General features: G+C 49.9%; 1 protein-coding gene across 4 annotated transcripts; it reads left to right on the forward strand.

Moving 5' to 3' along the window:
• The first annotated feature begins 495 nt into the window (after positions 1-495).
• On the forward strand, positions 496-26,670 carry USP49 (ubiquitin specific peptidase 49). Of its 4 annotated transcripts, none has more exons than XM_071578707.1 (7): positions 496-555; positions 14,949-15,091; positions 16,076-17,483; positions 18,161-18,365; positions 20,545-20,653; positions 21,302-21,507; positions 22,209-26,670. In XM_071578707.1, the coding sequence occupies exons 3-7, from the start codon at positions 16,104-16,106 to the stop codon at positions 22,397-22,399; spliced, it is 2,091 nt and encodes a 696-aa protein (XP_071434808.1). In that variant the 5' UTR covers positions 496-555; positions 14,949-15,091; positions 16,076-16,103; the 3' UTR covers positions 22,400-26,670. The 4 variants fall into 4 exon arrangements, with proteins under 4 accessions (XP_071434808.1, XP_071434812.1, XP_071434811.1 ...); XM_071578711.1 differs by having other exon boundaries at positions 21,302-21,356; positions 22,209-22,319; XM_071578710.1 differs by having other exon boundaries at positions 531-555; positions 14,949-14,988.
• Positions 26,671-26,679: the final 9 nt, after the last annotated feature.

The following is a 26,679-nucleotide window of genomic DNA, read 5'->3' on the forward strand; positions in this document are numbered from 1 at the left end:
GCCCCCAACACCTCAGGGACCCTTTGGGGTGCCCCCCCATCACATCAGAGCTCCATGGCCCCCCCATCCCCTGAGGGTCCCCGTGCCCTCACAGCCACCTCGGGAGCCCCGCGGGGTACCTCCCACCGCCACACCACCCCTCGGGAGCCCCCGCGCTGCCCCTTTAAGAGGCTCTTTGTCTACAGACACCCTTATTTACCCTCCCGAGCCCCGGCCGTGCTCAGCCCGCGGCTCACAAAGCTCCGACGTCACGGCCGGGGCGGGACTCGAACCCGCAACGTCCCGCCCCGCGCGGCGCCCCCTGCCGGCCGCGCAGACTGCGTAGGCACCGCCGGCGCTGCGCAAACAGCGTGCGCTGCCTCGCAGGGGCCAACGGGCGCCGCGCTACGCAGTTGGCGTAAGCGGCGAAGGGGCGGGGCGGGTGTTGGCGCTGAGTGACGCGCGGTTCCACCAATGGGAAGGCGGGGCGGGGCGCGGCGGCCAATGGGCGGGGAGGGGGCGTGTCCGGCGCGGCGTCTCGCGCTGGGTGACAGCTCGCGCGTGCTGGTGATGGCGGTAAATAAAGGGGGCCGGGGGGGCCGGGGGGGACACTCGGGACGGGACCCCCCGAGGGCACAGAGGGGCCGGGAGGGGCCGAGGGGTGCGGAGTGAGGAGTGAGGGGGTGCTGAGGGGTCTTTGCTCCCCCCCTCAGAGGGCCCCCCCTTCCCGCGCGGTGCGGTTTGGGGGGGGGGGGGGGGGGGCTGAGGCGGCCCCGGGACCCCCCTTTGCCTCCCCCCCATCACGAGGGTCGCCGCCTTTGTGTGCGGGCGGGACCCCCGCGCCGGGCTCGGCGGCTCCGCAACTTTCCCTTTGTTGAGGGAAACCTCCCCCCGCCCCATCCCCGGGACCCCCTTTTCCAGACCCCCCCCCCTTTCCAGACCCTCCTTTTCCCAGGCCCCCCCTTTTTTCAGACCCCCTTTTTGCAGACCCCCTTCTCTCCAGACCCTCCTCTCCCCTGAACTGTTCTCCCACACCCACCTCCCTCCCTTCCTTCTCAGGACCCTCCTCCTCGCCCCCTCCTCGCCCCCTCCTCGCCCCCTCCTCGCCCCCTCCTCGCCCCCTCCTCGCCCCCTCCTCGCCCCCTCCTCGCCCCCTCCTCGCCCCCTCTCCACCATTCGCCCCTTTGGGACCGACCCCTTGTTCCCCTCCCTGTCCCCTCCAAACCCCTCCCCGGGACCCCAGAGGGTGTTGGGGGTCGTGGCTTTGCTGGGAGGGGGGAGAAATGGCCTTAAAAATATCCCCTCAAACCCCCGTGCTGTGCCTGGACGGGAGGGGGAGAGAGGGGAGCGAAGGGGGAAGGAACATCGGTGCGGGTTTCTGTTTATTCAAAAAACCCCCAAAAAACAACAAACCAGAACAAAACAAAAGCCGCGTGGGTTCGTGTCTCCCATGGAGGGAAAGAACAGAAGTTAATCCAGAGGGGGACGTGGGGTTTGGGTTTGTTGGTGGGGAGTGTCCACCCCGGCAGCAAAACTGCTCCAAAATCCCCTTCTAACCCTCCAAGGGGTCCCAGCAGTGACTCCCTCCCGGCCACGAGGGCTCCCAGAGCCCAGGGAATAACAGGGGGGGATAACCGAGCCCTGCAAATGCGGCTGGAAAAGCTGAGCCCCTGCAGGGCTGGAAAAGCTGCTGATTTAAGAAAGGCTCCCGTTAATCGAACGCAGGGAAGGAGCTGATCGTGTGTCAGGACAGCTCCGGGTCTCCAGCAAGAGTGGTGAGAGCATCCCGTTATCCCGAAATGTTGGAGTGGGAGGGTGGGAAGAAGTGTCTTTACTTTGCAGAGTTGCTCCTGTAGTTTTAGTCAGGGAAGAGTCGCTGGGAGCTCTTGGAGCCGCCGAGCTCGTCTGGTGTGAAATGATGCAAAATTCGGTCCTTTCACTCGCTGCTGCTGCCTCGGGGAAGATGCTCGTGGAACTCCGGGAAAGAGGCGTGGGAGCTGCTCATTCCTCATTCCAGGGAAAGCTCTGACTTCGGCGGGAGCTTCTCCGGGAGGAGAATCGACTGGCAAGGCAGAAAATGGGAAGCAGATTAAAGGGAGTGATAAGGAGAGGGGGCTGGAAGCAAAACTAAGGATTTAGGGAGGGGGTGATGGGAGCTGAGCTGCTGCTGGAGCTGGGAATGAAGGACGTGGGAATGAGGAGCAGGTAAATCGGTGGAATTGGGAATTAAAAACTCCGTGTGGGTGTGAACAGCGTGGGTTAGATTTGGATTAAACAAGTGTCCCTGTGAACTATCCGGAGCTTCACCGTAGCGAATTCTCCCAGACTTTGGGCAGCTGCCCTTGGGGGTTGCTGTGGTTTATCCCCTGTCAGAGAGGTTGGGTTGTGTTTAAAAAGCTGAGGGCAACAAGAGCATTTGGTGTTTTATTTGGTGTTGTTAATTGCTTTGAGAATGGGCTGGTGCAAATATTTGGAACTGATGGGCCAAGGGTGAGCAGCATTTGATGTCTCTGGGCTTTCAAACCGTAAATGTGTGTTTATTCCTCCCCTGATGTTCTCCCCGTGAATATGAGCTGACTCAGAGGGGAAAGGCTGTTCTGAAGTTGGCAGATTTTCCAGGCTGGAATAGATCTTGGACTTGAGCGAGTTGGGGTTTTTTTACAGAGAATTTTGCTTGTTCAGGAGCGGGGCTGGACAATAGTCACATATGCAACAATTTAGGAGCTGTTGGAGCCAGGAAGCCAAAGCTGAGGATTGATTGAGCTGCTCTGTGTCCAGGGATCGTTAGGAAGCAATCTCCTGCTGCAATTCCCGCGGAGATTCCGGGACAAAGCCCTGGGGTTGACAGGAGGCCTGTGAGGATGGAGCAGTAGTGGGTCAGCCTCGTGTGCTGCGGAATGAGCAGGGAGTGTTTGGGCTGGGAAGGGAATGGCGAGGGATGAATCTGTGATGTGTTGGGGGACAGAGAAGGCGTTTTTAGCTCCTGTCTCCCTCTGCTCTGGGGTTTTGCTGCAGGGGATTTGTTGCTGGTTTAAACCCAGCTCTGCCCACATCACACCCCGCAGGTTCTTTTCTTCAGTGCCAAAACACTGATTTGATAATGGTTATTTTTAAGTAGTTTTGCTTTGTATCAACAAGTGACAAGAAGCACCTTCTCAGTAGCAAAGGGGGTTTATTCAGTATTACCAAAAATGTCTTTTAAGATCCTGTTATTGTTGGCATTTTCCCCTCTCATTTTACCAGTTTTAATACTGAAATATCTCGTGCCTTGGGCTGAGACTCCTAAAGTGGAATTTAGTGTTTTCTCAGCCCTTAGAAGACGTTAGTGGGTTGTTCAGAACAGTTCAGAAATGGAAATAGTCCGAAATTCAGCTTCTGACCAGTAATGTCCCTGTGGATTCTTTCAGTGAGTTTTTGGCTTTGGGGAAGTGTGAAAGGGTTTCTGGAATTGATGTCGGCTCTGAGGCAAAACAGAACTAAGAGGTGTGGCTTAAAATTGTTGTAAATGAACAGATAGATACTAAAGTTGTTTGAAAACTTTACCAATAATAATTTGGAGCAGCAGTTGAGGTGAAAGGAGGGATGGGAAGATGGAGTTGCTCTGAGCTGCTCCCAGAGATCCCCCTGATCCTTTATTTTCTGCAGGAATCCCTTCCAGTGAAGTTTCTCACTTTGTTTAACAACCTCTGTGGTTTTCATCTTGACAATTTCATCCAGGGTTGGTTTTGTTGTTGGGTTTTTTCCTTTCGGGGAGATGTTCCTGTCTCAGCAGCCTGTTGGTAAACGCTTCTCCCTTTCCCCCGAGCCCCTTCTCCCTTTCCCCCGAGCCCCTTCTCCCTTTCCCCCGAGCCCCTTCTCCCTTTCCCCCGAGCCCCTTCTCCCTTTCCCCCGAGCCCCTTCTCCCTTTCCCCCGAACCCCCTCGCCCTTTCCCCAAACGCTTCTCCGAGGGCTGTTGGACAGAACAAAGCCCCCCTTTTCAATGCCAGTGAAAGGAAGACCATCCTCATTAGCGTGAAACCCTTAACGAGTCAGTGCTCTGGAGGGTCCTGAAAAAATCCGAATTGTTTCACAAGAAACCATTTGAAAATCTGATTTATCAATGAGACTGTCCTGGTTTTGTTATTGTTGTTGTCTCTGTGTGTACCACCCCTAACGCTCCTCACTTTGGTTTTATGGGACTCCAGCTCGGAGATGGCTCAGGGGAGGCTGTTGGGTCGTTTGTGGCTCAGGGAATTACAGCCCCAGCACCCACGGAAACAAAACAGATTAAAGGGGTAGCGAGGGGACAGGAGGTAGAACCAGAGGTGAGACTCTGCCCTTTGCCAGTGTCCCAGGGAAATAATGTCTGAGTGAACTAAAGCTGATTATTTGTGTGTTTGCAGTGATTTATATCCTGGTGTGCTGAGAAGAATTCAGATTCAAGTGCACTGTTCAAATACACTGTGCTGCTGGGTTTGAAAGGAGAAAACAGCGTTTAGAAGTGAGTGAGTGTCTGTAGCAGACAGGAGATAGGCAAAAAAAAAGAGTTGTCTGTGTTGTTAATGAGGCTTTTGCTTAAAATTCGGTAGTGAGTGCTCATGAACTATTATACCTTCAATACATGACAAAAATCAGCTGAAATGCCTCAGCAAATGGCAAATTGTTGGGGCAAACCTCGAGATTTTTGAAAGCATTCTCGCTGGGTAGGTTCCTTTAATTAGGTAATTATAAAGTAATTCACTGAGAAGTCTGGCTTTTTAAGAGCTTTGCTGAGAAAGTAGAAAATACCTGAAAACCAGGAGCTTTTCTTGTTCCTCCCCACGGGGCTCGCACTTGTCTCGCTGCTTGGCTCTGTGATTCAGCTGCATTCCCAAATGGAGATGGAGAGCTGGAATCCTGGGATCTGACAGCTCCCCCCCGACTCTGAGCCGTGTCTTGGGAACGTGTCAGACCTGACAAATGCACTATTTAAAGAAAAAACTCTGACTAAGGAGGTGTGTTCCTCCCGTGTTCTGTGACTGTTCACTGAAATGCAGGAGGGAAAAACTCATCCCCAGGCACAGCAGTCCCTGAGAAGGGTGGAATTGCTAAATAATAATTGCTTGGACTTTAAAAGCAGATAATAGTTTGGGGTGTGGTGTAGATCAGGAAAACTCTCACCCCATAACCAAGAGCCCTGAGAAAGGAGCTCTTCGCCCCCCCGGGTGCAGCTTTTGAAAGCCCCGAGTTAGTGCAGCGAAGCTTTAGTGATTTCTGGGCTTTTCAGGCTTGTTTTTCAGCCAAACCATGGAGGATCAAGCCAAGAGTTATGGGCACAGCTGTGTCTGTCCCTGCATTGAGATGTTCCATGGGAGATCAGCTGGGCTGGTTAAGGAATGGTGGCCACGGCTCCCTCCCCTTTCTCCGGTGAAAGGCGAGTCCGTCCCCTCCGCCCTGCCCTGGGACCACATTTTCCCATTCACTTGCAGTGGCGGCTTCGATTTGATTAAGAAACACTGTCCTCTAATTACATTCTGCCCCTTCTCTCTCCGGCTCTGAAAAGCCTCTGAAGACAATCCCAGGGTTTGACGTGTGGAAGGAGGGCCTGGGAGGGGACGGGGTGAGGCGCTAAGTGGATTTTTAGTGGCAATACTGAGAGAGTGGCCCAAGGAGGGCACTCAGCGCTGTTCGTGCTTTGGCCTTTGTTCCCTTTTTCCTGGGAGGTTCAGTGTCCAAGCCTGACCATTCCATACGTTCCTGACAAACGTGCTTGCCTGTCCTTCAAACAGCAGAGCTGTTTTATATTAAACCACAGAATGGTTTGGGTTGGAGGGACCTTAAATCCCATCCCATCCCACCCCCTGCCCTGGGACACCTCCCACTATCCCAGGTTGCTCCAAGTTCATCCAACCTGCCCTTGGACACTCCAGGACTGGGGCAGCCACAGCTTCTCTGGGCAGCACAAACAGAAAAAACATGTTTTAATTTGAAGGACCAACATTCTCGACTTAGAATGGTGTTAATTATGCTGAAAAAAATCCGTGTGCTGTTCTTAAAAAAAAAGTTACATCAGCTGTTTATTCAGTGGAGTTGTGAGAAAGAGCCCTTAGCTTGGATTTAATGATGTTTAATCATTCTTTCAGGAACACAAAGGAGGTACTAAAAGCTGTTCAGCTGAGCTATAAAGAACTAATAGCTATAACTCAGATTCAAAAGTGATTTAGTTCCAGAGGTAAATCCATAATCCGACCAGTCATGAGTTAATCTGTCGTCAGACTAAGACTAGAAGCAAATCTATTTAACTAAGAATAGTTAATTCACCTGAATCAGAGCAAGGCTGAAGATCCTTCTCACAAGAGTTTATTTGGAGAAAATAGAATATTCCTGATAAAGAGTGAAAATAGTGAGTGGCTTTCAAAGGCAAGAAATCTGCTTTGGAATTTGCACTGCTCTTTTCCTGCACTTTTCAGGATGGTTTGACCTGCTGGTTGGAGACTGGAGAATCGAGTCAGTGAATAAGGAAGAAAATATTCTGTTTATCATAAAATTGGAAGTGTTTAGGAACAGCTTTTTGTGGCATCAAACCCAAATTCACCTCTCCCTCTGTACTTTCCTTGTCCTGTTGTTCCCTCTCAAGGCAAATTGAAGGGATGAACTGTGACCTCTCAGTAGGATAATTTATTAAAATAACAGATGCTCCAGACTCGGGCCCGGGTTGATCTTCAGTTCTTAAAGCAGATTAACAACCTGAGGGCTCACAAATCGAGTTCTGGTTCCCACCTCGTGCCGTGGGGAGGACAAAGGCACCACTCAGAGCCTGCCTGTAATTCATAAAAAAGGATTTCAGCCAGATCAGAGTTCAAAATATACAAATGGGGAGTAATTCCATCAGAAAAGGGGGGGAAAGGTGTTTTGAGCAAGTGGAATTGCCCCTTTTGTACCAGAAAATAGAGGCACAAACCTCGGGTGAGGCTGAGACTGAAAACACAAGGCTTGGCTTTATTGATGCCACTTCAGGTCCCTGTTTGCACACTGAGGAACAGGAGGGTTTGCTGGATAAATTTGCTTTTCCCAGCACAAAACAGGCCCATCAGTTGAGCAGGGAAGAAGATTTGTGAATTCCTCTAGTTCTTTGTTGACAAGAAATCAGAGCTGCCCTTGGGGGAGCCCTGTGGTCTGAGTGTGGGGCAGCAGAGATTCAGTTTCCAGAGCTGGGGATGTGGGAATGCTCATGGATCCTGTACAGATAAACCCCATGGAGCATCTTGGGCTCATGTCTGGGGTTTGTTGGTCAGACAAATAAAATCACACAGTCCTGGCTGCATTTGGATAAATTGGTCACTGTGTATCACTCCACTGACTAATTTATAAATTTATTTATAAAACCCATAGGAAATTTTCTGCTGTTCTGTCTCACTCATTTAAAAAAAAACCCCTAATAATTGATTGGCAAGTGAGGGAATAGGAAATGATGGAGAGGTGTGTCAAAACCCTTCATTATTTTTGTCTCGCTGTAATCGCTGCTCCTCAAACACATCGCAGGCACCTTCCCTGCCTAAACCACAGCCTGTGGAATACTGCACTCCTGTTTAATGCTCTTTGCCTGTTCATTATGGCTGTGAAGATAATAAGGCACAGCCTGCTGGGGTTGTCTGGTGCTTTATTGCTCTGGAGGTGGCTGTGACACGTTCGGTGACTGATGCTCTCGGCGCTGCCTCGGCCGCGGCTCGGGCTGGGTTTGTTCACGCTCTGTCGCAGATTTTGCCAAGATGGATATGAATTAAAATGCGGGAGGAAGAGCAGCAGAGGAGTCCCCAGAACTTAGCAAGTGTTCCCTCTGTGCCGTAATCCCTCTTTGTGTCTGTCACAAAGGGATCCTGGAAAGGCTGTGATTCCACTGGCGGATCCTGCGGCAGCGCCAGGACCCCGAGATGCTGCTGGACCTGCCAAACTTCACCTCCTCCCTGGGCCACCCAGGGCTTTGGGTTTGTTTCCTTCCATTTCCATGTGTTTTGAGGCAGGATTATTAATCAGGTTGTGAAATGCTGGGGGGACCGACCGAGGGGCTCCAGGTCAAAATGCAGCCGGCTCTGCCCCTGCAGCCACAGCCATGGAATTGTTCAGGCTGGAAAAGAGCATCAAGCCAAAAATCCTGTTGGATTTTGTTGGTGTTACTGTGAAGGTGGGTGGGAATCCATAGGATTTTCCTTATCAAAACACTGTGTGATTTTTAATATATTTAATGTATAATCTGTGAACTGTTGCTGTGAACTCAACTCTGAGTGTGTTGTTTTGGTGACAATTGGTGGTAAATGTGATACACTGAATGTGGAAATAATGGTTAAAGAGCGTGGGCAAAATTAAAAATGCTTTCTGCAGGCTGGGAAAACACAGGGTTGTGTGGTTGGCTGTGATTAAAAGGACTGATAAGGCAGGGAAAGTGGGAAGGCGAGAGAAAGGCTGTTGGTCCCTGTTCCTGCTTTGTCAGGCCAGGCTGGGATAGGTCGGGGCTGCTTTGGTTTATTATTGTTAATTATTGTGGAGCCACCACCGTGTTCCCCTGGCCCTGACTGTGCCTGCAGCAGGAGCAGCATCTGGGCAGGGGCAGGAGGGAAGGGTTTGGCTGAGTCCTCACAGGTTTGGGCTGGAGAGGGTGAAACAGTGAATTTCCAGTGAATTTCCAGTGAATTTCCGGTGAATTTCCAGTGGATTTGGGGGCAGTGCCACTGATTTTGTGCCCGTTCCTGCCTGCTCTGGCTGAGCTGCTCCAGGAGGAATGTTGGGGGCAAACAGGTAGAAAACTTTAGGGCACTATTTTGTGTCACTCTGTCACAGTTGTGGAAATGGAATTCTCTGGCAATTCCTGGATCCTGTCAAGTTGCTTGTAATTCCTGAAGTGGAATAACAGCTTTTTATTGGGCAGTTGGTGTCTCCTTTCAGCCTGTTCTAATTCTGTTCTTTTTCCTCTTTGATAATTCAGATTGTGTGTGTTGCTGTAATTGCTTCAGGCTTCTCCAGATGGAAGAGCTGGGGAATTGCTCTGCTGGTTCCTTCCCTTTCAGGCTGGTTCCCGAGCACGGGAGGGAACGTTGGGAATGGTTTCCATGTCCAGAGAGGGGCTCTGTGTGCAGATCATGTTCCTCAGCTTATGGACACTGCAAAAAGCCAACCCAAAAATAAAACCTTGCAGCCTGTGGAAGGAAAGGGCAGGAGGGATTTTCTGTGTTGTAGTAAATGAAGAAACATCAACTTCTAGAAAGCCATGAACTCAGATGTATATAAAGCATTTTAATAATGGTTTGTAACACCTGGAGTAGTTAAATAGTAATTCCCACATTTTCAGTGATCTTGTTTGTTTTACAGTCCCTAAGTAATATATAGTCAATATTGCACATAAAAGTTGATTCTTAAAGCTAAAGTCAAGAGGTGAAAATTAAAAATTCAGGTAGTTGGGGCTTTACCTGAGGTTTTAGTCACTTACTTTTATTCATCTCTTAAATTAGAGACAGTGTGAGTTGGGCCTTAATAAGACTATTCCTATTTAAACTTTAAAATACTTTAAATTTTAAAAACTTCCAGGTTTGAATGGCAAACACAGAATAGCCCATTCCTTTGTGAACTGAAGGATTTCACCATCCCTCTGCCTTTCCACAATTGTTTGCAAACCCTCCACTCTTAGGGAAGGCTGAACTGCCTCTTGTTTAATGGGATCTCCACTGGGAAGGAATGTGGATGGAAGACACATGTGCAGAGATTTGTTGGCCTGGGTGAAGTTGGAGTTATGGCTCTTGGAGGACTCAGCAGAGCCAAGGCCTTTGTTGGACTCATAAAGTTATTCAGACCAAACCAAAGGACTTTGGTGGCTTTTCTGACTTCTTGGAGTTTACCAAAAATCAGAGTCTGTCTGTGTGTCTGCAGGAGGAACAGCAAAAAAGGGCAGGATCAGGTTATTTGATGCATTCCAGGCACTGTGACTCCCTTTAGGAATGGGGAATATTCCCCTAAGGACAGAGGATTGAGGGATGATGTGGTGGTGACACTTGTTCATTGGTGCTGCAGTGACAATTGTGTGAGTTCTGCTTGAACAAGTGTCATTGCCAGAGTGTTTGAGGAGTGAGGAAGAATTCAGGAGTTTCCTCACAGAAGGGTGGTCAGGCACTGGAAGGGGCTGCCAGGGAGGTTTGGAGTCCCCACCCCTGGAGGTGTCCAAGGAATGACTGGACGTGGCACTCGGAGCTCTGGGCTGGGGGACAAGGTGAGTTTGATGGTCTTGGAAGGATTTCCCAACCTCTGGGATTCTGGAAATGCAGGATTTTGCTGTGGAGCTGAAACAGGAATGTTTGAGCAGGAGGTTTTCCCCATCTCCCCTGCAGCTCAGATTACATGTTTTCGTTAGACATCTGGTTCAGTAATTGGTTCCTCTCAAACAGGGAGGTTAAAACAATCACAGGAATAAAGTTCTGGAGTCGTTGTGTGCAATTTCAGAGATCTCTTCTTTCTGATATCACTGTTGTTTGCATTTTTGGGTATCTGCAGCAGGCTGGAAATTCTAGAATTGTTTATTGGGAGGAGGAGTGGAAAGTACTTGAGCTTTTGCATCTCAGATTTTTAAACCTGTTTGGTAGTGTCACAGAATCACAGGATGGTTTGGATTGAAGGGACCTTAAAGCTCATCTCATTCCACCCCCTGCCATGGGCAGGGACACCTCCCACTATCCCAGGTTGCTCCAAGTTTATCCAGACTGGCCTTGGACACTCCCAGGGCTGGGGCAGCCACAGCTTCCCTGCCCACCCTCCCAGGGAAGGATTCCTTCCCAATATCCAACCTAACCCTCCCCTCTTGCAGTTTGAACCCATCCCCCTTGTCCTGTCACTCCAATTGACCAAATGCTGTATATTCATTATGCAGTTCTGATGGAAACCAGGACGATCTAAGGATATTTTTCCTTCGGTGTTTTAAAACAAAATGGGAAGTTCGAGACAAGTCCAGTGTTGGTTTATTTACTGTGGCCCTGATTCCCACTGGGCTGGTGAAATGCTGCTGTGTTTCACTTCTGCCATTCCCAGGAGAGGGAGGGAGGAAGGAATGAAAGGATCATTCAGTGTCAGCTTCCCACCTGTCCTGAAGGACGATTTCCAGGAGTTTGTGCCAGTGCTGAAGACTCTTATTTGCTCTGGAATCAACTCCTGGGCAAATAAAAGATGCCTCATTCCAAGGCCAAACATCCAGCACCTCTCCTGATCCCTGAGCTGTTCTTTTTGCTTCCTGCAGATTGATTTAGAAACAGAAAGTAGCTGGTGTCAACAGAGCCCTACAGATGTCTTTAATCAGGTTCCAAATGTGTAACAATGGGACAAAGAACCAGAATGAAATCATGTGGTTTATTTTAACACTCTTTTGGGGTCAGGAGCCAAATTGTTTCTGCTGCCTTTGGTTCTTGAAGCTGTTAGAGGTTCCTGCCATGAGTTTTTCCAGGACTATGAGCCATGCAAGGAAAGAAAGCAGGGTTTGACCCAATGTTTAAGTGATTTGCAATGTGAGAAATATTCAAATTGTCTCTAAAAGATTTTTGGCTCAACTAATGTCCATATTTTTCTTTTATTCCCTCCTACTTTGTTTCAGTTTTCCTGTCTGTAGTGCATTGCAGGGCAGCTCCTCCTGCTGCTGCTGCCCCTTCTCTGTGTGGAGCAATCCAGGTTCCTCCTCCCTCTTTTCCTTCCCCCGGGCATTATCTGGGAAAGATCTAAGTAGGTGAGAGAGGAGTTCATAGAGATTCTTTAAAATGACATCTACCTTCATGGAAAAAAAAATTATAAACGCAGGAATTAAACATGATAAACTCTAATTGCAAAGAGCAGAGCTCTGTGTGTTTGTTTCCAAGGCTTTTAAAATCCAAGGTGTTCATTGCCCATCACGAAACCCTCGTGTTGCTCAGGGTTTGTCACACCAACCCCAGCAATTTGTGTGCAGTGTCTGAGGCAGCTCCAGCCCTGTGATCTCTGCTGGGTTTGTTTTCCCCCTTGTTTACAGGTTCTGACTCAGGGTGTGCCCTTTAATCCCAGCTCTGCCATCCCTCCCGGGAGCCTGTTCCTTCCAGGAGGTTGTGGCAAACTGTTTGTGTACCTGTGGAAAAGGGGAAAACTTCTCTTAGTCATGTGTGAGTGTTTTGGTGGTTTATTTTGCTGTCTGGTGTGTGTGGGATGCAGGGCTGGACCTGCAGCTGCTCCAGCTGCCTCTGCTTCACAGGAGAGTCAGTTTTAATCCTTTTTTTTACTCGTGGAAGGACTCAAACATACGAGTCAGAATGGAAATCTTTAAGGTGAAGATGAACTCTGAAGTGTGGTGGGAGGAGAAGCCCCACTTGGGGAAAACATCCCGTTCAAATTGTTTTGGGTTAAATAAACACCATTTCTTTCTAACTTTCAGAGCAGCCCAACGTACAGGGAATTAGGGCTTGGATTTGCAAGGGGATTATCCACAGATACCTAAAGAGAACCAGGTGGGGAATATCACACGCAGCATCAGAGATGCTTTTGTGCTGAGAATTACTGAATTAAGGTGTAACAAAGCTGCTTTGTCAACTGCCCGGCCGTGTTGGGAATGGCTTTGCCTTTCCAGGCAGGAAATCTCCTGCCCCACACAGGAAAAGCAAAGGCAGTTGACAAAAGGCTGGTGATTTATCTCCTGACAGCCTCCTGCGCTGTCAAACACGATTCCTTAATGCTCTGGGTCTGCTGTGGGACTCATTTCCTGGGAGCCTGTTACCCACCTGGAACCAGCACCATCGGCTCTTCTTCCTTGGAAACTGGGGATAAATTCAGTGTTTTCTGGAATCCTGAGACCTTGCAGGGCTGGTGACCAACTGGCTGTTTGAGGATTCTCTGGAAAATTGTGGCTGTGAGGCCCATTTTTTGTTCCTCTCAACGTGCTGGTGAGACTCAAGGGTTAAATTCCCCACACTGTCGCATATGGCAGTGAGCAGAATCACAGATGTTGATGATACAACATAATTAGTATTCTTTTATGTAAATGAAGGCTGTCAATGTTACCATAGTGTCTATACTCACTCAAGCTGGAATCTCTGCCACTTGGGCTCACCAAGCCTAGACAGGATTATTCCACAATTTTTTACTCAGACCTGAGGAGAAAAATTAAGAAGGTGGGGAAAAAGGTCAGAGAGGAAGGTGGGGAAGGGAGGAAGGTGGGGAAGGTGGGGAAGGGAGGAAGGTGGGGAATGTGAGGAAGGTGGGGAATGTGAGGAAGGTGGGGAAGGGAGGAAGGTGGGGAAGGGAGGAAGGTGGGGAAGGGAGGAAGGTGAGGAAGGGAGGAAGGTGGGGAAGGGAGGAAGGTGAGGAAGGGAGGAAGGTGGGGAAGGGAGGAAGGTGGGGAAGGGAGGAAGGTGGGGAAGGGAGGAAGGTGGAGAAGGGAGGAAGGTGAGGAAGGTGGAGAAGGGAGGAAGGTGAGGAAGGGAGGAAGTGAGGAAGGTGAGGAAGGGAGGAAGTGAGGAAGGTGGGGAAGGGAGGAAGGTGAGGAAGGGAGGAAGGTGGGGAAGGGAGGAAGGTGAGGAAGGTGGGGAAGGGAGGGAGGTGGGGAAGGGAGAAAGGTGAGGAAGGGGAGGAAGGTGAGGAAGGTGAGGAAGGGGAGGAAGGTGGGGAAGGTGAGGAAGGGGAGGAAGGTGGGGAAGGGGAGGAAGGGGAGGAAGGTGGGGAAGGGAGGAAGGGGAGGAAGGGAGGAAGGTGGAAAGGGAGGAAGGTGGGAAGGGAGGAAGGTGGGAAGGGAGGAAGGTGGGAAGGCAGGAAGGTGGGAAGGGATGTTTCCAGCTTGGAAAGAGGAGACCAAATCAGTCCTTTGTTTAGCATAGGATTTCCATAAGTGCCTTTCCAGGTACTGGGATTTGGGAGGGAATGAGCCCAGCCCAAAGGAGGTTTCTGAGCTGCTTTGAATAAACAACTCAAATGGTTCTTGAGTTGCTGCGGGTCCCTCTGAGGAGGCGGCGGCTGAAGTGGCCACTTGAGCTTTAATCTGGAGTCGAGGAAAGAACTGAAGAGTTTTGATTTTTCCTTAAGAGATTCCATCTCTAACAGCAATATCACTGAAACAGGCAGTGATTAAAGCAAACTTGCATCATTTAGGACCATTAAAAATCTGTTTTCTCAGCCAGGCCAGGTCTCTGCCCAGCCATCCAGGTGACAGCTCAATACCTGTCCCAAAGGGTTGGCCACGTGTGCTGTGGCCTTTGTTGTGTGAAACTTTGCCCCTCATAAAATGATTTTTTAACCAAATATTCTGTGTGCCAGGTCCCACACTCTCTGTGCCATCTGGAACCACTTTGTGCCTGGGATTGCTGTCCCCTGTCACTGCTTGGTGTGTGTTCAGTACTGTAGTCGTAGCTTTGGGAGCAGCTGCATTCAGCCTCTCCTGGATTATTCCAACAGATACCTTTTTACAATCCCTTCTACCTTTTGGCAGGTTTTTCCCCATTTTTCTCTCCTCTCTAGTTCTTCTTTTGCTGCAGTTCACACTTGACAACTCTTCATTACTTCCTCTTTATTGTTTGAAAAATCACCTAGAAATGAAATTAATTCAGCACAGGTTTTTTTTAATCTTTCCCCATCTCCTCCCCCCTCTTTCACCAAGTGATCGAGGCAGCCAAAATCCAAGTGATCACAGGAGGGGCACGTTTTTCCTCACTTTTTTTAACTCCCATTTTTCCTCTGCCATATGTTGGGTCATCCACTACAAAAGGCTCACGATGAAGAGGCTCCATGTGATCAGCAGATTTACAGCCTGCCCGAAAATGAAAGCAGAAAATGAAATTCCAGAGTGCCTCTTGCGTGTGACGTGTCTGAACATCTGAGAATTTGGGTTCCTGGGGGTGCTCAGGCTTTGGCTTTAGATTAATTCTGGTTTCTGTAATGAACATGCTCTCTGCATGAAGGGGTTAATGGTGCTCCAAACCAGCCCTGCCTGGGTTTGTTTCTGTGCATCACCAGAATATTCTCTCTCCAGGGCTTTGAAGATGGGCTGCCATGCAGGGAAGACTTAACTGGTAATTAAATTCTCGGAGAAGCGCCGAGGCCGCCTTGGAACATGGGGCTGTTCCGTGCCCGGGATGCTGCGTCGAGGAGGGAAGGGTGTGTGACCACGACTCCGTGAGTAGCCCATGTGGCTCTGACCTCCTTCCCTTGGATCAGGGCCCTGGAGGGCCTGGACTGAGCAATCCCCAGCACTGGCACACCAGGGCTCAGCTGGGCTGTTTGCAGGGCTGAGCCTCTTCTGTCAAACATAGGGCACAGAACGAGCACTCTTTGCACCTCCTGTACCCCTGCTCGGATTTCCCTGCACTTCAGTGGTCACTTAGTAAACCAGTTGCTTTCTCTGTGTGTCTCATGTACACACACAGATGTTCCTTTAGGTTTCCCCTACACGTTGAATTTTTTTCCCATGCTGATTTTTTTCAGCATCAGAACTTTTGGGAGGCTGTGGGAAATCAGGGAATTTGGGAGCAGAATGTAAAGCCTGAGGACAAATGCTCTGGTTATGACCATTATCTGATTTTTTGTGGCTTCTGCCTGAAGTTGGAAACCTCAGCCTGGTTCCTGATGACATGCATTCCAATTCCAAATTCCTTTTGTGTGTATCAATTTCAAGGGGGCAGCTAAAGATCAAACGTGTGTGTGTGTGGACTGAATGAATCTTTCTCTCCGTGGAAGCCGTTCGAGTTGGGTCAGACAAGCTCGCAGCTGGCTGGGCTGGCCCTGGGAGACAGACAGAGCTTTATTCTCTAGCCCTTGTCCATCCAATGGCTTTCACTCGTGCTAAAAACTGCTTTTAGAAAAAAACGTGTGCAGAAATAGTGTCGTTGTTTGAGGGATTGACACGACACGACACTGGTGTTTGTGTAGGTGTGGTGCAAAGGAAGGGCAGTGGTCACAGCCCCAAACCTGCCAGAGCTCAGGGAGTGTTTGGGCAACACTCCCTGGCACAGGGTGGTATTTTGGGTTGTCCTGTGCAGGGCCAGGAGTTGGACTTTGATCCTTGTGGGTCCCTTCCAGCTCAGCATATTTCACAATGAGAAGAAATTTTACGTCCATGTTGTGGCTCAAACTCCTTTTCTTTCTGTGTTTCCCCCCGAGGTCGGAGCAGCGGAGCCTCCTGTGAGACATGGATAGATGCAAACATGTGGGGCGGCTACGACTCGCCCAGGACCACTCGATCCTGAACCCCCAGAAGTGGCAGTGCGTGGACTGCCAGAGCACCGAGTCGCTCTGGGCCTGCCTCAAGTGCTCGCACGTGGCCTGCGGGCGGTACCTGGAGGAGCACGCGCTGAGGCACTTCCAGGAGACGCGGCACCCCCTGGCCATGGAGGTGCACGACCTGTACGTGTTCTGCTACCTCTGCCAGGACTATGTGCTGAACGACAACCCCGAGGGGGACCTCAAGCTGCTGAGGAGCGCCCTGTGTGCGATCCAGGGGCAGGGGCAGGGCCCCTCGGGGCGCGGTGGCCGGACCCTGCGCTCCATGGCGCCGGCGGAGGACACGTGCGGCCGCCGCGGCAGCGCCCACGGGCAGTCCCAGATGCTCACGGCGCTCTGGCACCGGCGCCAGGCCCTGCTGGCGAGGGCACTGCACACCTGGTTCGACAGGAGCTCTCGGGGGCAGCTGAAACTGAAGCAGAAGAAACAAATGGAGGAGCTGGAGAAGAAGAAGGAGGCGGCTCGGCAGCGGCGGCAGGAGATGAAGAGGCAGCTCCTGGAGGAGCTGGCAAACACTCCCCCCAGGAAGAGCGCGAGGCTGTTGTCTCATGTGCACAGAGAGAACTTGATTCCAAGGAAATTCAGGGAGGTGGCCACCTCCCCTACCTCAAGGCAGGTGCAGAGCAGCAGGTTCAAACAGTTCTACTCCATCCGGCGCCAGCCCCTGATGACTCCGGGGGTCACGGGGCTGAGGAACCTGGGCAACACGTGCTACATGAACTCCATTCTGCAAGTGCTGAGTCACCTCCAGAAGTTCAGAGAATGTTTTTTGACACTTGATCTCTGTGAGACAGAAGAACTCTTGGCTAAAACTGTGAACGGGAGGGCCAGGATCCCTGGCAAACTGGCAAATGGGTCTGCTGCTAATGAGTCAGGGAAGACTGACAGAGTGGGATCATCCGGCACGCAGAGCTCGCCAGCTGGCTTAAATGGGAGCTCCTCCATAAGCCGGAGTTTAGAACTGATCCAGCCCAAGGAGCCGAGCTCAAAGCACATCTCCCTCTGCCACGAACTGCACACCCTCTTCAGAGTGATGTGGTCTGGCAAGTGGGCCCTGGTGTCCCCCTTTGCCATGCTGCACTCCGTGTGGAGCCTGATCCCGGCCTTCCGGGGCTACGATCAGCAGGACGCTCAGGAATTCCTCTGCGAGCTGCTGGATAAAGTCCAGCAGGAGCTGGAGTCGGAAGGAACCAAGCGCAGGATCCTCATCCCCTTCTCGCAGAGGAAGCTCACCAAGCAGGTCCTCAAGGTGGTCAACACCATTTTCCATGGGCAGTTGCTCAGTCAGGTACGGACCTGCTGTGGCACAGGGACCTGCTGTGGCACAGGGACCTGCTTGGCACAGGAATCAGCTGGAGCTGTTCACACTGAGGAGCAAAGGCTCTGTGTGTTGAGGACCCCCAGATATGTGAGGAGTGGCTTAGGAGCAACTCCTGAGAAAGAATTCCCTTAGGTTGCTGTGCAGTGTCAGCATTTCCATACTTGCCACATTTATTAATAATAGCTCTTCTGTCACTTCAGGGTGAAATCTCCATGAGTACAGAAGTCCTGACCCCTTAGATTTAAGTTTTTATGTGATTTTACAGTGTTTTTTCATTTGTTTTGCCTCTTTTTGGTGTTGCTTCCATGCCTAGGAAGAGCATGAGGGTCAGAGAGAGCATCTGGTGCTCTAAAGAACAAGCTCTCTGTGACAGCTTTTTTGCCAGCATATGAAAGTCATCTTGAGACCCTGAATGTGCCAACTGTGAATTGGTGTTTCCCCTGTAAAGGTGTTTATTTGAGGCAGTAAGTAAATCCCAGAGGGTGAATAGAGAAAGAAGTTTTAAATGATTTGCTTTCAGACTGGACATAAGAAGTGCTTCTCTTGACTCACAGATCTTTGCCTGTGGAACTGCCCTGTGTGTGTGACTGGCAGTGTCAATGTGCAGGTGCAGAACAGTGTCTGTGTATTTGTTCCATCCCCAGGTCACCTGCATAACATGCAACTACAAATCCAACACCGTGGAGCCCTTCTGGGACCTTTCCCTGGAATTCCCGGAGCGCTACCACTCCCTGGAGAAGGGCATTGTGCCAGTGCAGCAGGCAGAGTGCCTGCTGACCGAGATGCTGGCCAAGTTCACCGAGACCGAGGCGCTGGAGGGCAGGATCTACGCCTGCGACCAGTGCAACAGTGAGTGGGCTGGGGAGGCACCACAGTGGCTGAGGGACCCCTCGTGTGGCTGGAAACACGGCTTGGGGTCTGCATGTGTGGGGAAACTGTGTTCTCCTGTGCTACTCCTGCTGGTTTGGTTCCTCCCGTTGGGAGATGCTCCTGTGGGCTCTAGATGGGACCTGACATGGTGGTTTTTGGATCTGACGTGTCAGGTTTTGGATCTGACATGTCGGTTTTTGGATCTGAGGTGTCGGTTTTTGGATCTGAGGTGTCGGTTTTTGGATCTGAGGTGTTGGTTTTTGGATCTGACATGTCAGGTTTTGGATCTGACGTGTCAGGTTTTGGATCTGACATGCAATTTTTGGATCTGACGTGTCAGGTTTTGGATCTGACGTGTCAGGTTTTGGATCTGACATGCAATTTTTGGATCTGACGTGTCAGGTTTTGGATCTGACATGTCGGTTTTTGGATCTGACGTGTCAGGTTTTGGACCTGACGTGTCATTTTTTTGGACCTGACGTGTCATTTTTTTGGACCTGACGTGTCAGGTTTTGGATCTGACGTGTCATTTTTTGGATCTGACGTGTCATTTTTCTCTCATCTCTTCTTTTCAGCAGCACAGTTCACTACAGGTTTAATACAAGCCTGTTCAGAACTGCTCCCACTCGTGTTGGAGGGAAGTTCAAGAATTTTTGGGGTGAGAGGGGGTTGAATTTAGAGGCAAAGAAGGGATTTATCCCCTGTGCTTTGCTCATCTCTGTGTGGCAGGAAAGCTTTTCTAGCACATCATCTCCATGCTGCTTGTTCTTGATTGAATCCTTGAACCAGAAATCAGAGTTCTCAGGGTTTGTAACTGTGCCAGGAGAGAGTTTCATCCCTCTGTGGGCATTTGCCAGGAAAGCACTGACCTGGCATCATCCAGGGAGGCTCAGGTAATGTGTTATTACCTGGGAGGTGATGCACAGATTTTGCTGTGCTCAGCTGGAAGATGACTTTGCTTTCCTGCAGCAGCTCTGAGTGAAAGGTCATTATATCCCTGAAAATCATTTTAGCCTGTGTATTATCATTCAGCTCAGCTACTCTGATAAGCCGGATTTGGATTCTTTTTCATGCAGGTATTTATGGCAAACATTCATTTCCCTTGGGAAGAAAATGCCAGTGATTTGACTTGCATTGCATCTAAGCAGCTGGAGTAGCAAATACTTGCAGAGATCTGTTCTCTATCAACTGGCAAATCTGTTACCAAACATCTTCTCAGAGTGTTGGGAAATAATCCTTGACTGGATGTTCTTGGAGCGAAGCCAAATAAGATTTGAATGGATTCTGATTCACAAATAACGTTCACAAATTGTCAATGTGGATGAGTTCAGCTTCTTCTTAACTCAGTTTGCTTTGATTCTTTGTGAAAGCTGCATTTTAATGGTTACTTCAGAATTAAATGGCTCAGGAAGGATTAACCAGCTGGAAAGAGTCAGGGAAAGGCACCAGCCCGAGTCCAGGTGCCAGGAATGATCTGGGCAGTGCAGGAGGATGAGGCACCCATCTGTTCTGAACTGGTGCACTGAGGTGCAGAAATCTAATTAACAGGTACATTTCTGATTGGAAGCTCTGACAGCCACCTGTCTTCCTCCTGGGACGGTCGTATGTTCAGTGTCCTGGAAAGAGGAATCACTGGGAAGAGGAACTGTTCTCCCTCTTCTCTGTGGTTCAGGGGCTGTGTGCTGTTAGTGGAACTTTGCTGGGAGCATTTTCTGATTTGTATTTTACCCTTGAGCTATTCCAGGCTGCTACAAGACTTACTCTAGTGCTGCAAGAAGCTCAAAGTAGTAGACAGAATAAAGTATCAGGTAATACTTCCTGTGTGCTGGAGTTCCCCTGTGGGAACTGCTGCAGCCCCAGATGGCTTTGGCCTTGGCTTTGTCTTAATCTTCCTGTGTATTTCTCAGGGCAAAACATCAGCACGAGCAGCTTGAAGGTGACAGCTGATTGTGTGATTCTGAGCATCACAAAAGGAGGAGTTTTGGTCCTAGAGAAGTTCTGTGAAGGAATTCATAACTATTTACTTGTGTGTCCATCCCGAGTGCACATGAGCTCAACTGGTGCTGCAATAAAAGCTCATCATGTGCTGTTTTATTCTTCTGAGAATTAATGAAATCCTAACAATCTTTGCCTTGATTTTTGGGGTTTTTTTTGTCAGGCAAACGGCGAAAGTCTTCTCCTAAACCTCTTGTTCTGAGTGAAGCTAAAAAGCAGTTGCTGATCTACAGACTACCTCAGGTCCTCCGGCTGCACCTTAAACGCTTCAGGTAAGTGGGACCCTCTGTGGTGGCAGGGACTGGCCTCTGGTTTTGGGAAGAACTGTGGGCCTGTAACTTCCCTCACTTCCTGCTGAATGCAGGTGCATAACCTCTTACCCCCAGATGTGTGAAACTCTCTCACACTGCAGTCTGAGGCCTCTTTGTGGCTTATTTTCTGCCACACATCCAATGTAATGTTTTGTAAATGTTAATCCTGCTTTCCTTGAATTGTCCTCGAGGGCCTTTGCTGGGTTTGGAGACAGCTTGGAAGGAAGGCTGGGAGATGATCAGTCAATGAGCTGAGTGAAAGATCTGTTGAAGGTGGAAGGTTGTGAGAGTTCCATGCCAATATTGTGTATTTACCTGTTGAATAAACAGCAGACAAAGCCCAAAATATTATGAAAAGTTTCTAAAATGGTTAGGCCAGTTGGGGGGGGGGGGTTATACAGATAGAACCAAGGGTTTTAAAGGCTGTGTGGCTGTGGTGGTCTCAGCAGTGTCCCCATCAGTGACAGAGGCAGCTGTGTGGGAAAGGTGACTGGAGATTTTTGAGTGAAAATGGGAAATGTTTGGTGGTGCCCCCTGGATCCTGGCACAGGGCTGGGGAGAAGGGGCTGCCCCCAGGTGGATGCCGAGTCTGATCCCTTGTGTTTGCAGGTGGTCTGAGCACAATCACCGCGAGAAGATCGGGGTCCATGTCCTCTTTGAGCAGGTATTAAACATGGAACCTTACTGCTGCAGGGACTCTCTCTCCTCTCTTGACAAAGAGACCCTTGTCTATGACCTCTCGGCTGTGGTGATGCATCACGGGAAGGGGTTTGGCTCAGGACACTACACAGCATATTGCTACAACACAGAGGGAGGTGCGTGTGCCTGGGGACGGGGAACCCACCCCACCAACTCCTCTTTCATTCCACAGACATGGCCTGTTGTAAAGCTTTGTGGTCAGAGCTCCTGGGGCCGAGCTCAGCTCAGTTTGGCTCCCCCAGTGTATTTCTAGTGCCGTGTTTGATTTTCGGTTCCTTGTCACACAAAGCTCCCCTTGGGCTCCGTGGCCCTTGGGGATCCTTTTCTTGCCTGCTGTGAGCAGCATGAATGCTCCATTTTCTCAGGCAGAGGCACTCTGTGGAGCTGCTCCAGCTGGGTGTCTGTGCTCAGTATCCTTGGGATGAAGAGATAAACAGAAAGTGTTTTGAAGCTGGACAGGAACTATTCATGAATAACATCCGCAGGGGGTGGTGAGGCTCCAGCAGCTGAATTAGTATTGACTCTGCCTCCTGGCTGGAGAAAGGGGGACAAACTGGCCATCTCCAGGGAATTTCTGTCTGCCTAATTGAGCTTTTGAGATGTTATATAGCACTGATTAACGTTTGATATTTCTAAAGCACACACCAAAAAAAATCAAAATGTTTTCCAGATTAGAAACCCCAAAGCATCTGTAGAGGAAAAGACAGAGATGCCTTTTCTCCTGCAGTGTGGATGTTTGCTGTGAACAGTTTCAAAATGCATTCAGAAGGAATTCTGCCTCCCTTCCTGATGTCCTCTCTCTCCCTTTGCTCCCCAGGGTTCTGGGTTCACTGCAATGACTCCAAACTGAATGTATGTAGCGTGGAGGAGGTGTGCAAGACCCAGGCCTACATCCTCTTTTACACTCAAAGAACAGTGCAGGACGAAGCAGGAATCTCAGAAAAACAACTCCAAGCTCAGGTGCCACCCAAAAGCAGTGACAAGGACAGAAGACTGACATTCCCATGATGGGAGCCCTGTCACTCAGTCAGCACTCTCAGCTCTTCTTGGAACCGTTGGTGTTCACATCTTCCCTGTTTGGGGGAAAAACACTCACTGCAGGGGTGGGATCAGAGCAGGGTCTTTGCCACCCCAGGTTTGGAAAAGCCCATCGAGCTGGGCAGTTCAGACATGTCAGGTTGTTGTTAGAATGTTGGTTTCAAAGAGTCTTGTTGCTAAATTAGCCTCACAGAAGTGAAATGAGAAAGTTTGATGCTGTTTTTCATATCAGAGGAATTCCCTGAGGCGTGTGACAAATGAGCACAAGTGGGAAGGAGGAGCATCCACCTGGGTTCAAAACCCTTCAGTCCCCAATAATCCTGACCCAGCTCCACCAGGAACAGGTACAGTCCCCTCCCCTGTAATGACCATTCACACTGCCAGGTGAATCACAGTCACCAGGTATTGGCTGGAAGGATTTGACTGCCCCAGGAGCTGGTTTTGCTGGAGAAATGTTAAAGTTTTTCTTAATTCTTCCCCCAGGGCTCAGCTGTCCCTGTGGCACCAATTTCTCTGCTACCAGCTGGGGGCAAAGCCCTGGCTGAAGCTTTGCCAGCAGCTCTGTGTGCCAGTGCCCCTGTGGCTGTGTCACACTCTGTGGTTAATTCTCTGGGCTGAACTCACCTGGCAGCCAAACTCACTCAGAATGTGATTTTAACAGAGTTCTGCTCTGGAGAAAGTGTGTTGGGCACAAAAACCCTGTAATAAACCAGGAATGTACCTGTGTGCCAGATCTGTTCACAGTGGCAGCAGAAACAAAGGCTGTACTCCAGGTTTCTGCTGGAGTGGATCACTCTGTCCCCAGGATTGGAAGGATTGCAAAGTCTGGGGCTTGCACAGCTGTGGCAGCAGAAGTTGGTGGTGTGGAGGCATCTGACAGTGGCAAACTCCCACTTTATGACAAATGTGGCTTGTTTTCCTCAGGGGAACAGAGTGGTGGGAGTGCCACAGTGTGGATGACAGAGCTGGATTCTGTCACTGCCTCGAGTGGGGACGGTCATTAATTGTGGTTGTCACACAAGCCCAGCCCAAGGGAAGGTGGCCCTGGATCCAGGCAGTGCCCAGAACTCACCCTGTGAGGTCTTTGATCCTGCTGGGCTATCAAGGGAAGGAATGCAGTTAAATCTCAAATTCCATGTGGAGTTGGAAAGGCTACAAAAATGTCTGTATCTGAAATCATCCTGATTTTAGAATTCTGTGAGAAACACAGAGCCTTAGTGGACTATTTATAGTCACTTCTCAGCCTATGGTTGCACCTCAGGTGTGTTTTTGTAATTTGGGGTCTGCCTGTTGACATTTCATGTTTTAATCTGAATATGGAACTGCAAAAAACTTGATGTCTTTCAATGTTGGTTATTCTTTTAACTGTTAGAAGGTGAAATAGTCTAAAATATGAGGTTCTTCAAGAAAAGAGGTTCCATTTTCAGGTAGGGAAGTTCTCAAAGTGTGTTTCTCCTCTTCTGTCTTTATCTTCCGTCCCTTTATCCTTGGCAGTGTTTGCCCCTAAGACACAGATGCTGTTGTGGGAGGGGTGAAGAGGGAAGTCTCCCAAATCCCATTCCTCTTCCCACTGCTACTCCTGGGACCTTCACCCCCTGTCCTTGGGCAAATGGAGCAGTGCAAGAAGAAACCTGGGTTGTGTCAGAGCATCACACGAGGTCTCCTCTGCCCTCAGAGTTTCCCATTTCCTGTATTCTGACCAACATGCTGCTTTTTGAGCCTGTCCTGGTGGTAATGGAGGAACTTTGATTGATTGTAGCATTCCCAGACCTCAGAATCCTTAATTTCATCCCAGTGGGAGCTGGGGAAAGCACTGGCTGCTGCCAGGGGGGTCAGGATGGGCTGCAGGGGGGTCAGTGCTGGTGCAGGAGGAAAACCACGGGCAGGACACAGATCAGTTTTACTGCCAGCAGTTTTGTGAACTAATTTTGTACAATTCCTTAGATTTGGTGCCTTGTATCCAATAATACTTTGCATGGCAGAAACAGCATTTGCACAGGTTCCCTCTTAGCCTGGCAGGTACTTCCACACAAGAGCAGCAGGATCTGGTGGGAATGGCTGAATAAATTCCAACTGCAATAAGTGCAGGTATGGGAATGTCCCTCATCCAAGGAAAGTCAAACCCCAGCCCTGGACACTGGGAAGATCCCAGCCCTCAAGGCTGTCTTTGTGTGTCTTTAATCCCTTCAGCAGCTCTGAGATCAGGTAGGGCAGATTTAGGCTCAGAATTTATTGCCTGTGGGAGTACAAAACCCCCATTCAGTGGGGTTTGGGTGTCTGTTACATCAACATTGCTCCCTGTTTATTGCAGCTGGATTGTGGAGCATCCCACCAAGCTTCTAAATCCATAAAACCACCTTTAAATCATCAAAATCCACATGAATTACCTGCACAACTGCTGATTATCACCTGGTTTTCAGGGGATGCCTTTAGGCTGCTCACAAACTCAAACCACAGCTTGACAGGGCAGGAACAAGGCTAAGTTTGTTTCCAGTAAAACCTTTTCCTTACAGATCTGCCTTCCCATAACAGAAACTTCAGCAGCTTCTCCAGTGCTGCAGGATGGGCAGGATGTTTCCACTTCTGGAAGATTTCCCGTTGACCTGAGTAAGAGCAGAGTTAAAGCTGATCCTCAGCACTTTAGAACAGTTAATCCTGCTCTAAGTTAAGGCTCCTGGCAGGGAACTCTTGGCAGAGCCTGAACAGGAGAGTTTTCCCTCAGTGTGGAATCCCCTGGCAGCCCTTGGGAAAACAGGAGGGAAATACTTGTTTGGGTGAGGAGCCAAACTGGAGCTTGGGTGGATTCCCTGGATTTTTCAGTGGATTAAAGTCAGAACAGCCCTGAGTTTCTGCTCCAAGTTCATTCCTGACTGCAGTAATGAGTTGAGCTGACTGTGCCAGGCTGGGAGTGTCCTCCTCAAGGACACTGCCAGGCAGCAACAAGTGAGGAGAGAATCCAATTAATCAATTAATTAATTAAGGGCTACAGACATGATGGAGGCCCTGGAGAGGAAGCCATGGGAGGAGTGGTTGAGGACACTGGGCTTGTTCAGCTGGAGGAGACTGAGGGGAGACCTTGAGGGGCTGCAGATTCCTCACAATTCCAGCTCCAAACTCTGTGTGACAGTGACAGGACCCAGGGAAGGGCTGGAGCTGTGCCAGGGGAGGGTTGGGATGGATTCAGGAAAAGGCTCTTCCCCCAGAGAGTGGTGGGCACTGAACAGGCTCCAGGAGTGTTTGGACAACACTCTCAGGGACAGGGTGGGATTTTGGGGTGTCCTGGGCAGGGCAGGTGGATGATCCTTGTGGGTCCTTCCAGCTCAGGATATTCCTTGATTCCTGACTGTCCCTGGCAGTCTGTCCAGCTGCCTCCTGATCCCCATCAGCTTTTCTTTCAGTCAGGTTTGTTCTCAACATCCACAAGTCACCCCTGGTGACAGCCTGGCCCCTGTCTGACCCCAGGCTGGGGGAGATTAGGGTGAGTAAATCAAAACTGAGATTAAGTGTAAAGGGACTGAAGTGTTCTAATTAATCCTCGTTTCCTGCAGAAACTGTTTCTGCAGAGCTTGGATTATCCCAACTTCAAAAGAATTTCGTTTCTTTACAGGATGTTCAAACACCAGCTTTGAAAACAGCATTTTTAAGGATCTTTTTGGGGAGTGGAGTGAGGGTTTTTTTGGAGGGGAGCAGGTGAGGGGCAGGTCTGTCCCTAAATGTGGGAGCAGCTGCTGCAGGAGAATGCCCTGAACTAAACCCCTGTGAAACTGTCCAAAGAATGTGAAGCCATGCCAGGCACTCAGGGCTGGGAGCAGCACCTGCTCCTCCACAGCACCTCCCAGGAGCTGGACTGTAACCTGTGAGCCCATCACAGCCACAGCTCCCACCAGGTGCTCCCACTGTCCCAACAGCTGGACTGTAACAGCCTCAGCCCAGGGCACTCCAGGCTATGCAACACCAAATGGCTTCTCCTCCCACACACAGCCATCATTCCTTCACATTCCCCAGCTTTATCCCCATGGACATTTCCCAGGAAACTTGGTGGTTGGAGTTTCCCTCGGGCTCGTCCCAGTTTGGATTTTCCTTTGCAGAAGCAGCTGGTGGGTCTCTGGTCCAGCCCAGGGCTGGGCCCGGCCCTTTGTCTCTCGGGTGTGAAATATAAATTGTTTTTATGATTTTTTTGTAAATCTTTACTCTTTTTACACCTTGTTTTTGTAAGCTGAAGTTTCTTATTAAAAAAAGAAAAGAAATTC

Source organism: Pithys albifrons, chromosome 28 (assembly GCF_047495875.1).
Source record: "Pithys albifrons albifrons isolate INPA30051 chromosome 28, PitAlb_v1, whole genome shotgun sequence".
NCBI lineage: Eukaryota > Metazoa > Chordata > Aves > Passeriformes > Thamnophilidae > Pithys > Pithys albifrons.